This window comes from Peromyscus eremicus, chromosome 14 (assembly GCF_949786415.1).
Source record: "Peromyscus eremicus chromosome 14, PerEre_H2_v1, whole genome shotgun sequence".
Lineage (NCBI taxonomy): Eukaryota > Metazoa > Chordata > Mammalia > Rodentia > Cricetidae > Peromyscus > Peromyscus eremicus.
In genome coordinates this window covers 25,263,512-25,277,568 of record NC_081430.1, presented here as the reverse complement: position 1 = coordinate 25,277,568, position 14,057 = coordinate 25,263,512, and the positions used below count along the sequence as shown (strand labels likewise).

At 47.8% G+C, this 14,057-nt stretch overlaps 2 protein-coding genes across 5 annotated transcripts in view; one reads left to right on the top strand and one right to left on the bottom strand.

The window, feature by feature from the left end:
* Ralgapa1 (Ral GTPase activating protein catalytic subunit alpha 1) overlaps nt 1-2,073 on the top strand; it is a 221,331-nt gene extending 219,258 nt beyond the window's left edge. For 2 of the 4 annotated variants that reach the window (XM_059279417.1, XM_059279419.1), the window contains exon 40: nt 687-2,073. In XM_059279417.1, the coding sequence (XP_059135400.1) occupies nt 687-835 (149 nt within the window). In that variant the 3' untranslated portion in view covers nt 836-2,073. The remainder of the gene's footprint in view (nt 1-686) is intronic. The other 2 variants (XR_009382814.1, XM_059279418.1) reach the window with 2 other exon arrangements.
* Nucleotides 2,074-3,965: 1,892 nt separating this feature from the next.
* Insm2 (INSM transcriptional repressor 2) lies at nt 3,966-5,453 on the bottom strand. The gene has a single exon (XM_059279196.1). The coding sequence runs from the start codon at nt 5,451-5,453 to the stop codon at nt 3,966-3,968; it is 1,488 nt and encodes a 495-aa protein (XP_059135179.1).
* Nucleotides 5,454-14,057: the final 8,604 nt, after the last annotated feature.

The window sequence follows — 14,057 nt, the reverse complement described above, 5'->3', positions numbered from 1 at the left end:
TCCCAAGCCCGAAGTGTCAGTGAGGCTCTGGAAGAAGTGCCCTGTAAATGACACAGGGTTTTCCTATTTGACTTTGTTTTGCCTGTTTTACAATTCTGTGTCTACTAATTCTACTGCTAACTGTAAACACAAAATGAACACAGAAGCATTACTTACGTCTAAAGACATGTTCTAAAGTCAGCTTGTCTTATCTGACTAGCTTTCAAATGAAAATTCCTATCTTTTTCCTTCTCCCAAGAATTTGTCTGCTCCTTCTATAACCTCCTTGTACTAGCATGGTCTCCTGGGGACCTTCCTGTTTGGAGCCTATCGTGGAGTGAGAAGATGCTCTCTGGCTGCTCAGTGCAGCTGCTCTTCCTTCCCACCTCCCACGCTCTGCCCTGCATGCTGGCGGTGCTTTGGATCCCTGGTCTTTCAGACCCAAAGATTTTATTTCCCATTGCTTTTTCCAGGGTGCTGGCTCTGGACACGATGATTGGTGCTTTTTTAAAAAATATGACACAAGCCACCAGGTCACAGGGGTTCAAATATATTAGTAAACTTTGGGGACTAGCAAGTCTGGGACTTGCTTTTTTTTAACTTCTGAAGTCCTTGTGAAGGGTTGGGATCTTGCTCCAGATAGCAGCAGAAAGGTCGCTACGGTCTGAAAGACTGGAGAATACTAACATGCTCACTCTCTCCTACAGGATCCTACCCAGAGAGTCTACCCAGTGACGCTCCCACAGCAGCACAGGTAGATGGGGCCGACCTGGCCTCTCCAATGTCTCCTCGAACTAGCAAAAGCCGCATGTCCATGAAGCTGCGTCGGTCCTCTGGCTCAGCCAATAAATCCTAAGGAGACAAACAGCCCAGCAGTGATCAGCAGTAGCCACCCTGGCACAAATGTAGTGTTAACTCTTTCAGGCCTCATATTTGCCATAACATTCATGTTCCTTCCTGTACACTTATTTGAGAAAACACTGGACTTAAAGTAACTTGCAACTTACTATTTTAAATTTGGACTATTTATTTAGTTCAGATTTTTTTTTCCACACTCCGTGCTACCGTATTTTGAGGGGATTGAATTTTATTCCATACTCTTCACCTTCCTAGATAATCATGTCTAAGTAGTGCTGCCTTCAATTCATGATTAATGTTGAGCCAAGATATAATTGGACAGATAGTCTTGTGTTATTTATTGTGCCTCATTACAACTTTGTAATTCAATAAATACATAGTTTTTACAAATGTAACCATTTTTTTTTTTTGTAGTTCTGGGAACGGATGCCAGCATCCCAAGCATGCTAGGCAAGCACACTGCCCTTTACAGCCCAGCCCTACAAATGTAAATTAATACAAGTATTTATAAAGCTAGAGCAGAAGCTGCACATGAGTTCGTTACATAGGATGTGGACAGGTTGTTTATGTTCCAAACAGAAACACTCTAATGGCCATGCAGCAGCTCCGATTCCAGCTGAGCTTTCTCTGCCCAGGTCAGCATCTCATTTCTCGGCAGTGCAAAAGACAACACAACACATTGAATAACTAGGAAAATCACCGCTGAACTTTGATTTCTGTTGAGCTTCCAAACAACTGTGTTCTGCTTTTTCAGGTGGCATCACTGTTAATTACCATTTCTGTTTGGGGGCTGTGGGCCTTTATTATTGACCCCTTTATCCTGGTGTGTCTGTGTACTTTGTAAAGTACCAAAAAAGAAGGTGGTGGAGAAGGGTGGAAGACTTTTCTCATATAAATGTTTTGCTCAAATTATGTGTACTGTTTAAAAAGAAGGGAACATGACCTAGGAGTCTAAGTTCAATCTAATATTGTAGTACTAAACTTGCTGCAGGTGCAGGCTGGTATGCATCCCACCTCCAGAAGTATTGCCTGTAGTAAATAAGCTGCCCCCTTTTGTTTAACATGGGCATCTCCTAAGGAAATGTAGCATGATTGATACCAACTGCATGTGTAAATACATCATCCTGACAAACCACAGAATATAAATTATGTATCATTCATGTAGTGTCTACAGATTTGTACTGGGACAAAAAGATGACATGGTATTTAATAAAACAAAATAAAATATTCTTCACACTTCCTGTCCATGATTGTATTCTATTTCATGTATTTTCAGACTTAAAAGCAGCAGGGCTGTGTAATTGGGAGAGGTAACATATCCCCTAGGGCAGCTTAGCTAATCATGAAAAAATAAACATAAACGCTGTTTTCATAAACAGCCCAGTGTACTTCTCAAAGGTCCTCCCACTGTCCATTTGAGCACAGAAAGTCCTCCACTTCCTAAGTCTGGACAGAAACTTGACCAAAATCAATGCATCTGTCTCATGACATTTGACTTTTGAAATTTTTAGTGTTTTTTAATATACTTTCAGGAATAAAACTTTCTACCAAATTTTTCTTAGCAAATTTTTAGAGTTCCTAATTTGCTTTTTTTTTAATTAATGCTCATAAATAAAACAATCAAATGAGTGAAGAGATCCTGTAGGAATGTGTTTAAAACAGTTGAGTTTCCCTTAGCCGACAGGAAGAATTTTTCAAAGGAAAATCAAACTTAACTCCTTATGTATTTCTATTGGATTGATAACGTGTAACAAGATGAACAGAAAATACAGACTTGAAATAGTCACCATTTATAATTTGTTATCTCCAGGTAACACTATTGAGTAGACTTAAAACAAACAAAAACAGTCCTATTCTCTCCATGGAGCTGCAGTGTGCAACTCGACTTGCATTTCGGCACTGTTATAGTCCTTTGCAAGGTATACTATCTCCTGCCTTTGTGTTCTGTCAAAATAGGTCCCTAAGATTCCAAAGTTGAATGCTGGTACTGGGAAGGTAAGAGATGTGCCTTTGAAAATGCACTGTGTTCAACCACTTCTTAAGACAGAAGAAAACAGGTACAGTCTACGTAGTACATTTATTTGGTGGAAGCCGCTTACAAATCTATTGTTGGACAACGCTCAGCCAGTGTCCCAGACTCTGGCTATTGAGGGAATCGATACAGAATATACATTGAATATGATTTACAAAAAAAATTCAAACGTTGCTCCTGCAAAGAAATATAGGATATTGAGTGAATTGACATTCAGTTCCATGGTGGATTACAGGTATTAACATCCTTCTTAAGTTGAACAGTTTTTGATGTAATATGCAGCAGATTTACAGCATAATGGTTACATAATTGGAATTAAATCTTTCTAAAACATTCAAACTTTAGGAGTGAGTATGGTATTTCAAAAAAAAAAGATTATGTAAAGAAAAAATTTAAGTAGCTCCTCCTGGATGCAGCACATAAAACAGGTAAATAATTCAGAGAGCACACCAACTCCTTCCCACTAAGCAGCAGCTTCCCCACCTCCAAAACCTAATTTTAAAGAGGAACTAATACATCCGAATGAGGAAAGAAAGTTTCACACCAGACAGCAACATCCTCTTGTATTCCTGTCTGTCTACAAGGGTAGGTCCTCCTTCCCTGCAAGTTTGGCATCAGTCACATAGCTTGATTCACAGAATATACAAGGCAAGAAATCTGACCCTATTGAGACAGAAACGACCTAAGTGCCTGAGGTGGCAAGAGAGAAAAACGTTGGCGACTACCACTTTAGGTAGAAACTTGTGTACACACTGACTTGCACGCATTCACTGCGACTTTCCATAGGAACTACAAACCATAGAGGATTCATCGGGGTCTCCAGCATTTTAAGGAAAGGGATGTCCTGTTTTAGTAGGGAAATGAGGACTTAAAGCTGTCAGCTTTGACCATAGATTTTTATGCCAGATACATACCTGCTCTAGAGAGGGGGTTTTACATCTCGCCGCCTTCTCCCCGGGCGGATCGTGACCGGGAGAGTTTTAAGAGGGAAGGCATGGGAAGGAAAGAGGAAAATGCAAGATGAAGAAAGCCCCACAGGAGTTCCCATATTGTTTTCTCCAAGCCATTCTCGAAATCTCGCCAGGCCTCAGTCCCCTCAGCAGCCAGGCCGCAGTGGCATCTGCAACAGCAGCACTTGCCGGCTTTCTGAGGGGTGGCACTTATTGATGTGCCGGGTCAGGCCCGGGGAGCTAAAAAAAGTGGATGGGCAGTACTTGCATGAGAAAATCTGCTGAGTGCTACCGTCGGACGCCCCTCCGGGGCCCGCTTCCGATGGAGCCCCGACCAAGGCGGGCAGTAGCAGCTCCTCGCGGACAGCGTGCCATAGCCGGTGCTTCTCTCGGATATCCGCGGACGGGAAGTGCGCCCCGCAAAGCGGGCACGCAAAGGCGAGCGGGGCTGTGCGCTCCGAGCCGAAGCCCGGGGCTGGTGCACGGGCCGGGCCCGCCTCGTGGGTGCCCAGGTGCTTGCGCAGATAGGCTTGGCGACGGAACTTTTTGTGGCAATACGGGCACACGAAGACCTCGGATGTCGCCCCCGCGCTGGCACCGCCTGGCCCGGGACCGCGGCGCCCGAGCATCACCTCGGAGTAGGGGACCTGCGATCGTGCTGCCTCTGGGTGCACCAGCGCCTGCAGGCCTGGGAGAGTGGCGCTGTCCCGGTGCTGACCGGCCCCGGAGCTGTCCCGGGCCTGCGGGTGCTGATCGTCGGTCCGCGGCACGCGGCCGTTCTCCTTGCCCGCCGCCAGGGAAGGGTCCGGAGGGGTCAACGGCGCGGAGGGAGGTTTACTCGCGGCGCAGGAGGGCGCGGGACGTGGCTTGTGCCAGCGGCGATGGGAGGCGAGGTTCGCGGGGCAGCTGAAGACCTTGTCGCACTCGGGGCAGCGGTACTCGACGCGCACGATGCGGGAGCAGCGGTGCTGAGCCAGCGCGAAGGGGTCCGCGTACTGCTGCTTGCACAGCTGGCAGATGAACTCCCCCAGCGGCGTGCGGACGCCGCCCAGAGCCCGCGCCGGCGCCCCGGGCTCCTCCTCCTTGATCTTTAGACCGAGCACCGGGGACGTGGTCACCTCGTCGGCGAAGCTCAGCCTCCTCACCGCCTTAGGCTTCCTGACGGCCGCGGGCGCCGCTGACACGCAGCCCAGGGCGCCCTTGCCGCGGCGCTGGAGACCCTGCGGGGCGGGCGCGGGCGCGGGGACGGAGACGGGGACGGCGGCCCGAGGCGGCACCAACTGCTCCCCCGAGGTCGCGGCCGCGGGCGCCGCGGAGCAGAAGGCGGTGGCGCTGGGGAAGGACTCGGCGGAGACGGGCGAGCGCAGGCAGCGCTCCAGGAACGCGCGGCGCAGCTCGGGGCCCGCCGGCCTCGCGGGGCTGGGTCCCGGGCCGTCTCCGCCACCCGCGCCCCACTCGGCGCCGTCCCGCGCGGGCGCGAGGCAGGGGGACCCCGACAGTCCCCGGCCGGGCTCGTCGGGCGAGGGCGGCGCAGCACCGCGGGGACCCGGGGGCGGGAAAAGCGGTTCGGTCGGGCGCGAGCGGTAGGAGCTGCCCGAGCGCTTGGTTCGCTTCACCAGGAAGCCCCTCGGCATGGTGGGTCCGGTGCGCGGGCGAGGCCCGGAGCTAGGCGGGCTGGGCCGGGCCGGGCATGCGGCTGCCGGCTTTATAGCTGAGACGCCGGGCCGGGCCGGGCTGGGCCCCTCGAGCTGCGCCGGCCAATCAGGAGTGGGAGCGGGTCCCGGGGCGGGGCCTTCGCCCACCGGGGCACCGGGACGGAGACGCGGGAAGAGGAGCGGGCGCGAGGGGCTCGGAGCGCCCTGTCCAGCCTCCAGGGACCGCGCGCTGGAGAACCGGGCGCCACCAGCCCGCCAGGCGCGGGGAGCCGACCGAGCCCGCGCCGGGGCGTCGGGCTGAAAGGCTCGGCCGCCGCGGGGAGGACAGTGGAGGGACGGCCGCCGCGACAGGGCGGGAGTCGGTGCGGGAACGGGTTAACCGTCCTCCGTCAGGACTGAGCTGATGAGAAGCCGCGAGCGAACTGCGGGGCGGCGAAATCCACCGCCCTGTGCCTACACTTGACGGCGGGAGCACGTCTGCCATCCAGTATCGATCCGGACTGCGCGCGTCTGTGATACTATGAGAATTCATCTGGGGAGAAGGGCTCTCGGCGCCGCAGATCGTGCGTGCTGGCAAACCTCTAGAGCTCAGGACGCTGCACGGTTCGGGCACCGAGCTCTTGGCTGATAAGTGCCTCCTCCCCTGGGGGAAGAGGAGTGGGGAGGGGAAGGGATCTAATTTTCGGCTGTCCTCACATAAAGTGGTTTCTCAGTTCACACTTTCCACTTAAGCTACCCAGAGACATGACTTAATGCCTAACTGGCCTGTTTAGCATGGAGGAGATTGAGTGAGAAATGCTGGTAGAATCGGCATCGCATCTGCTTCCCTGGACATGACAAGAGACGACTGCAAAAGATGTTCTGGTAGACCAAACTCAACAGATTGTCGTCTGGCCCCCTGCCACCAGCCCGGCACTTGGTTGTTGTTAAGAACCGGAAGAGATTTGAAAGTTTGTGATACTAACTGAACAGTGAAATAATTAGCCTGTATTCGGCAGGGGTACCGTGCCAACCTTTATGACAAAAACCTGTGCAATGTGAGAACAGGAAGGAGAAAGAACTGTGCTCAATGCTCCTCACTCAACAAAACTAGCGGGAGAATCGGGCACGGTTATAGTGGAATTCCGGCTAAGAGTCCCGTCAGTGAAATAATTTTACATGGAGGACACTGCTTAAGGAAAGACACACACACACACACACACACACACACACACACACACACACACACACACCAGCAAGATGTCTACACTACGCAGTAGGCAGATTAAGCCAGAAAGACAATAGATGACTAGCAACAGTTACACAGTACAAATTCAAGCCAAAACCTTGCAGATTCCAATACCTAGAGTCTTTCTATTATACCTGTAACTTCAAACTACTTCTTTAACTGCCTCTCACACCGAGCAATAAGTCCTATAGTATACACACACACACTAGATTCTCAGGTTTTCTGATCAGTCCCCTTGTATTTTAAGGACTGGATTAAGAACAGCAGTTAGGGTGCTTCCCATTAGAGAGCACGGAGTTGTGTACAGTAAGTATGATATTTTGCAATCAAAATTCATATCCTGAATGATTAAAATGCTAGGATCCTAAGCAGGTTGACAAACTCGGTTTCCAAGTTGATCATTTCTGACATGTCAGTTGTGTATGACACAACTTCTAACTCAAATTTCTCTCAGTCCTTCCTTTTATTCTTCCTTCTCATGACCCAGAAATATTTGTGATGTGGAAAGACGGGTGTAAGGGTTCTAATACTTTAAGATAGACCCTTGCCAGGAAGTCTTTTCCCCTGACCCAAACAGCATCGCCACATGTTATCCAAAAGCTCCAGTCGTCTCCCCACCCCCACCCCTTCAATAACAACCGTCTGGGAAATGATACAGCAGAGTACACCAGGATGTTTAAAAAACATCCTTAATCTGCCACTTTCTTGGAAATATTTGTAAAGAAATGTTTACCACCTAGTATTGGTGATTGATAATCTGAAATTACCTCAAGGAAATCATTGTGAAGCTGAAGGTGATGAGTTAGCCATAAGCATCAGATAAAAGTACATCATGACGTTAAGGGTAAGAGCAGAACATGAAGGTGCTCATGTACTACAGAGCTCAACTGTGGAAGAATAAAATGCTTACACTGGGAGGGAAGGGTGACAAAATATTGTTGCAATGTTCATCTATTTAGTAAGACTTTTAAGAGTTTTTGGATTTTTTAAGCACCCTGCAAAAAGTATACATGACTGGTGATCAGAAAAAAAAAAAAAAAGAATACATCACAAAAAAGGCTAGGGTTAAATGTTGCAGCTTTCCCTAGGACACCCCGAACATCAAATGGAGACTTGTATAGTTACCCAACACTCTCTGTGTCCCTGACACAGAGGTGACGACCTCTGCCATGTAGACCTTCCACATGGAGAACACTCTTAAGAGTTGAAAAACAAGAAGACTTAAAAAGTTGGTAAAGGAAAGAAAAGTCCTGCTGCACACCTCCCGCTTGGGAGAAACCTGGAGGATTCTTCTAAACACCAGCAATCCTTTCTGTTTTCTCACTAAAACATTAGGACACAGAGGGGGGATCCCAGGAAATGTGGGAAATCTTTGTGGTATCCACCTCCTTTCTCTTAAGACTGACAACGTGTTCCTCCTTTTAAACACACAGGACCTTCCTCTGCTCCATTACACTTTGACCAAAACTCATACATGCTGAACATCTCTCCAGATTTAGTTCTCTAGTTGTGGAATAAATTTGACTTAAATTCAGAAATTTGGAAGGAAAAAAGGGGAAATGACAGTAGAAAGAAAGGGGGACAGGAGAGGGCATGAGCCCAGTGTAATCCACACACACTGTATGGCTTAGTTTTTGTCAGTTTGGCATAAACTAGAGTCACCTGGGAAAGAGGGAACCTCATTTTTGGAGTTTCCCACATCGTATGAGCCTCTGGACATATCTATGGGTCGTTGGTTTTTGTTTTTGTTTTTTGTTGTTTTGTTTTGCTTTTTCGAGACAGGGTTTCTCTGTGGAACTTTGGTGCCTGTCCTGTAGCTCGCTCTGTAGCCCAGGCTGGCCTCGAACTCACAGAGATCCGCCTGGCTCTGCCTCCCGAGTGCTGGGATTAAAGGCATACGCCGCCGCCGCCGCCGCCGCCACCACCACCACCACCACCCGAAGCGATGAGTCATTTCTTGATTAATGATGGATGTAAGAGGGCCCAGGCTCCCCTCTCTAGGAAGATGGGCCTGAGCTGTATAAGAAAGCAAACAGCATATCAGAGGGACCAAGCCAGAAAGCAGCATTCTTCTGTGTCCTCCGCTTCAGTCTGCCTCCAGGTCTCCGCTTCCTTTCATGCCGGGCTGTAAGCTGGAAGATGAAATAAACCCTTTTCTCTCTAAGTTTCTTTTGGCTGTGGTATTTTATCAAATCAATAGAAAGCAAATTAGGACACACTATATATGTGCATGGAAATGCCATCATGAAACCCACTTCTTGTACAAACAATATAACATCATCACAGCAAAATAACTCAAAAATTGGGAAAACATTTTGGAAGAAAGAAGACCCCTCTTGCCCTGAAATCATGGTGGTATGTGAGACAGGCTCAGGGGCCAGTCCTTTTGTTTGTTTGTTTGTTTGTTGTTTTTTGTTTGTTTGTTTGTTTTTCGAGACAGGGTTTCTCTGTGTAGCTTTGCGCCTTTCCTGGAACTCACTCGGTAGCCCAGGCTGGCCTCGAACTCACAGAGATCCGCCTGGCTCTGCCTCCCGAGTGCTGGGATTAAAGGCGTGCGCCACCACCACCCGGCGGGCCAGTCCTTTTTAATCCCTTGACTGTCTGGGGCTTGCTGAGGAACAGGTTTATTTCTTCTGTTTCCTACCCCGTGACTTCTGCTTACAAATGTTCCTGTAAAAACTAACATCATTTGTCACTATTAGAGGCCATGGATCACAAGGACTTGAAAGTCAACCATAGCTCCAGAATCTAATAGTGAACTACCGATATTTTCCCCTAAACTTAATCCTGTCTAGGTGTCTCATTCCCGTGCCAAACCCCAGAGTCTTTTGGCTCGAGCTGCCATACTCATCTCATTAGCAATCCTTACCATTTCCACCTTCAGACCATTTCCTGACTCTGCTGGCTCCTTCTCGGGTTTCCCATTGTTACATTCTGCCTGCTGCCTCCACCACCCTCTGCCCTATGTTCTTCAGAGCAGAAGGAACCTGCCTATTTGCTCCTTTGCTTGGAAATGTCAGGTGACTTCCCACCACATTTAAAGTCCAAAGACATCAACTCACCTACAAATGTGTCTGGCGTATTCATAACCAGGCCCCTGGTTGGTTGGTTGATTGGATGGTTTTCCTCGATGCTGGAGATTCAACCCAGGGACTATCACATGCAGGTGGTTCACCATTGAACCAAGTCCTCAAGCCCCTACCCTCACTATTTTAAACCACGTTTCCTACCCCGCTGCTCCTCACTCCATCTATTCCATCCACACTGGTCTTCTTAATTTCCTCAGATGTGACAAGCACTCTCCTACCTTTAGCTGTTTTCTTCTGCTAGTGCAGAGGTTCTCAACCTTCCTGATGCTGCGACCCTTTAATACAGTTCCTCATGTTGTGGTGACCCCCTAACCATAAAACTATTTTCATTGCTACTTCATAACTGTAATGTTGCTGCTGTTATGAATCGTAATGTAAATAACTGTTTTCCAGTGGTCTTAAGTGACCCTGTGAAAGGGTCGTTCCCAGAAGGGTCATGCCCCACAGGGTGGGTCTAGGTAGCCATCATGCTCCTGGGATTCAGTCTCTGCTTCCAGAGAGCTGGGATTACAGGCAAGCTCCATGTCCACCCAGCTTTTATGTGGGTGCTGGGGGTCCCACCTGCCGACTCAGCTTTTATGTGGATGCTGGGGGTCCCACCTGATCACCCAGCTTTTATGTGGGTGCTGAGGGTCCCAACCCTGCTCCTCATGCTTCTGGGGCTTTAAGCCCCAGTAACTATTTTTTTTTAATTTCTTATACAAAGAAATGGGTTCGATAGTTCCATTTTCATGCATATACTTCATTTTTATCTCATCACACCCCTCTTCATCCCCCCAACTCCTCCTGCTTGTCCACTTTCCCTTCCACCTCAAGTCTTCATTTTGGAAAGGTAAGTTTAAGGGCTGTCTTGGAGCAAAGCTGTGGGGCTGAGGAGATGACGTGGAGAAATTGAGAGGAAAATGAACTGTGAGGCGAGGAGGCCAAGGCAGAAAATACGATAGGACATATGATAAAAGACAATGTGGGCCTAATCACTACAATGCTGAATATATTTAAATAATTGATTGAAAACTGTGTAATTACACTTCTCTGAGTGTTCTTCCCGTGTTAAGCCGTAAAGTAGATGCACATTTGAAAACCTTGAGAGTGGAGAGAATGTACCACTTGACCTTCACTTGGCTGTGAAAGGCTGCCTGCCTTTTGAAACCCGGATTCATTTCAAGAACTATAAGTAATGAGAAAATAGCCAGCTTGAGCTCACAGGAAAGGGTTTCCAGTGCCGTAAGATGTCACATAGGAGAGGCATTTTCGTTTCCAGTGTGCAGGGTGCATGCTGGGTCATTTCAGCCAGCCTCACTCTCCGGAACACAGTCTTCCCCTTCCAAGACAGCTCACACACTGATTGTGCCCAGTGTGTAGAACTCCCACATCACAGGTACTTAAAGCCTTTGTCAGTGTGTACGAGATAGCTCCCAAATACTATTACAGATTCTCCTGTGAGCATGCTTCCTTCCCTCCGTCTCAAGAGAATAAGTACTTTCTGAAATGGATTCACTGCACAGGGGAAAAAAAAAAAACCCTCAGGTTTGAATCCTATCACTGCCATTTACTGGAAAATTTAGAATGTTTTTCCTTGGCTCCCAATTAGGCATTGCAATATGTAGAATAGAATTACACGAGATAAACTAGAATCCTCCACAACGTTGGCTCATGGTCTCTTGTGTCTTGGGAATCCAAGTCTCCACAGCTGGTGGTGTAAACTCACAAGGGCAGAGACAATCCAGTCCATATAATGTATGTATGCTTGTTCCAAACAAGCATCCTGATCACCTTGGACCCTTGATGAAAGTATCACCTGGCTGGGGGAGTAAAGCCTTGTCATCTTTATTTGCGTATGTATACTAAGATCCAGTTCACACGCTTGAAAAGAGTATGCGTTTTGCAACTGAACATGCCAAGACTAGGGAAGTGTATCTAGGTGCCCGCCCCACATGGCAAGTTACAGATTTTTCTTTGTGGTCTCTCAACTTCTACTGCATACAGTCTCGAGACTCACAGTCTCAAGATTCATATTAATTAAAGCCACATCTGTTTAGCTGACTGAACCATTCACCACCATCAACTCTCATTGTCTGCAGGAAGGTTTCCTGCCGTCAAGTGCGTTGGCTGGTTGGTTCATTTGGGAGACGCATCAGCTTTCTTTCGGTTGTTGTCTCCAAGGTACGTCTTCGTTTTCAATCTTTCTTTACCATTACGTCTTCAATGAGTCCTACTAATAACAGTCCCTATGGTTTTTTGTTTTTGTTTTTAGCCAGTGATGGTTTTAACGTAACTGAACTTTCAGCCCCTTTCCTGTGCCTAATGGCTATCCTATTTGGAATGATATCTGCCCTCTCTCCAAAGGCTTTGCATTTGCCCAATTACATTTCTTTTTCTCTCCTCTTTTCTTGCTTGTTAGATTAGTGTCCGGTTCTTATACATACAATGCCTCTTAACCAGTTTTAAACCTTCATATACATTCCTTTCTGGTTTTTAAAACTAGATAACGCTTTAATCAAGCAGAACCCTTCTTTATAATAAAAGGACCTTAGCCCACCTGGACATCACCTGTGGTTTCCTGACTCATGCTACACTCATGCTGTGTGGTTGAACACTCTATGTTCAAAGTCCACAGCATGGGCCGAGCTCCATCCCAGCACCACATGGGGGTTCACAGCTGTCTAGAACCAGCTCCAGGAGAGCCAGTAAACTCTGGCTCTCTATGGGCACACAGACACATAAAAAAAATGAATCTTTAATATAAGAAGTGCAAGGTCCCTCTCAGCTTGTACATCAGCCTTGGACTATAGGAGATCCTGTCTCCAAAACAAAACAGACTTAATTTACTGGTATATATTTACATGTGTGTACATACATAGATTGAGCAGTGGCAAAATAGATTAGCTGCAGTACATCTGAAATGTTTTTATTTTTAACAGTCAGCCATTATATTTACATTGATTTGTTTTGTGTATGTCTGGTGGTCAAAAGACAATTGATGGGAGTCAGTTCTCTCCCCCCCACGTAGAGCCCTGGGGTCAAGCAGGACAACTCACTGACCCTGAAATACCCTGTTTTATCTATTATAGAAACTTAGCTTAAGATTCATTGTATTTTTAATTGTAGATACGTGTGTATGTCTGGGATGGGAGGCATGTACATGTGAGTGCAGGTGCCCATGGAAGCCAGAACAGGAAGTTGGGTGCTGGAAATAAAAATGGGACCTCTGCAAGGGCAGTGCGTGCTCTTCACCACTGAGCGTCCTTCTGGGGTTTTCCGCTAGCACAACCGTAACTCCATGGCACTGTTTATAGCCCATGTATACCAGGGGAAAGGCAGGTGTTAGCAGCTGCTGCTCTTCTGAAAGTAATGTGCCTTTATCCCGGCTGTTTTTAATATTGGGTTGAGAGGGAAATCAGGGCTCTTCTGTGACCTTTAAAATTCTGTTAAAATATTTAAAACTTCCAACTGCCAGTTATAAACACACAAGAAAACGAAAGCTTATACACTGAGAACCGGAGAGTTTTATTTCACTGTCAAAAGCAAGGCAGTCTGAGGGGCCGAGTCGATGGATGGTTCCATGGTTTAAGTGTCCACTAGAGTCCGGATCCCAGAACCGACCTAATGCCTCCCAGTGGTCTTGGCCTGCCTGTGATTCCAGCCCACACTCCACAGAGCAAGCTGGCTGGCGGGACCAGACATCCCCTCAAGGTCCGGGTTGGATGGGGAGAAGGAAACACAATGAGTGATCCAGCGCGATTACTGCCAGCGACCTCAGGCCTCCACAAGCACGTGTGCCCACACACGTGGGTGCCCACACACATACGAACACGACACACACTTGCAAACCACGTGTATTTGTACGCACATGAACATGTAAACAGTAGTAGTATGAACAGCACTTTGCCCTTTAAGTAGTGTTTGCCGCTGCATGTCTTTCCTGTGTCAGGGTGACTGATCCCACCCCTCTTAAATTTAGATCGGAGTCCACTGTTGGACAGTTCATTTTTTTTTTCAATGTTGTAAAACATTCCTGTATTCACGATATATCCTTTCATGTGGAGTTTTTCTCTCTTTGGGGACATATTCGTGCTTTTTGTCACAGCTTCGTTCCTGGGTGGTGGTGGTGGTAACTTACCTGCACCGAGTTTCTCTGAAGCGTTTCTAGGAGCAGTACTAGCGCCCTACCCCCACCCCGTCAGTCTTCTGCGGCCACGTGTGTGTTCTACTCAGAGACTGTGGCAGCACTGTCCTGTTCACTGCTCCGTCATGCCTTCATCTCTG

Bases quoted from the DNA above. Each gene is read 5' to 3' on its own strand.
- Insm2 (XM_059279196.1), bottom strand. From the start codon at position 5,453: ATGCCGAGGGGCTTCCTGGTGAAGCGAACCAAGCGCTCGGGCAGCTCC.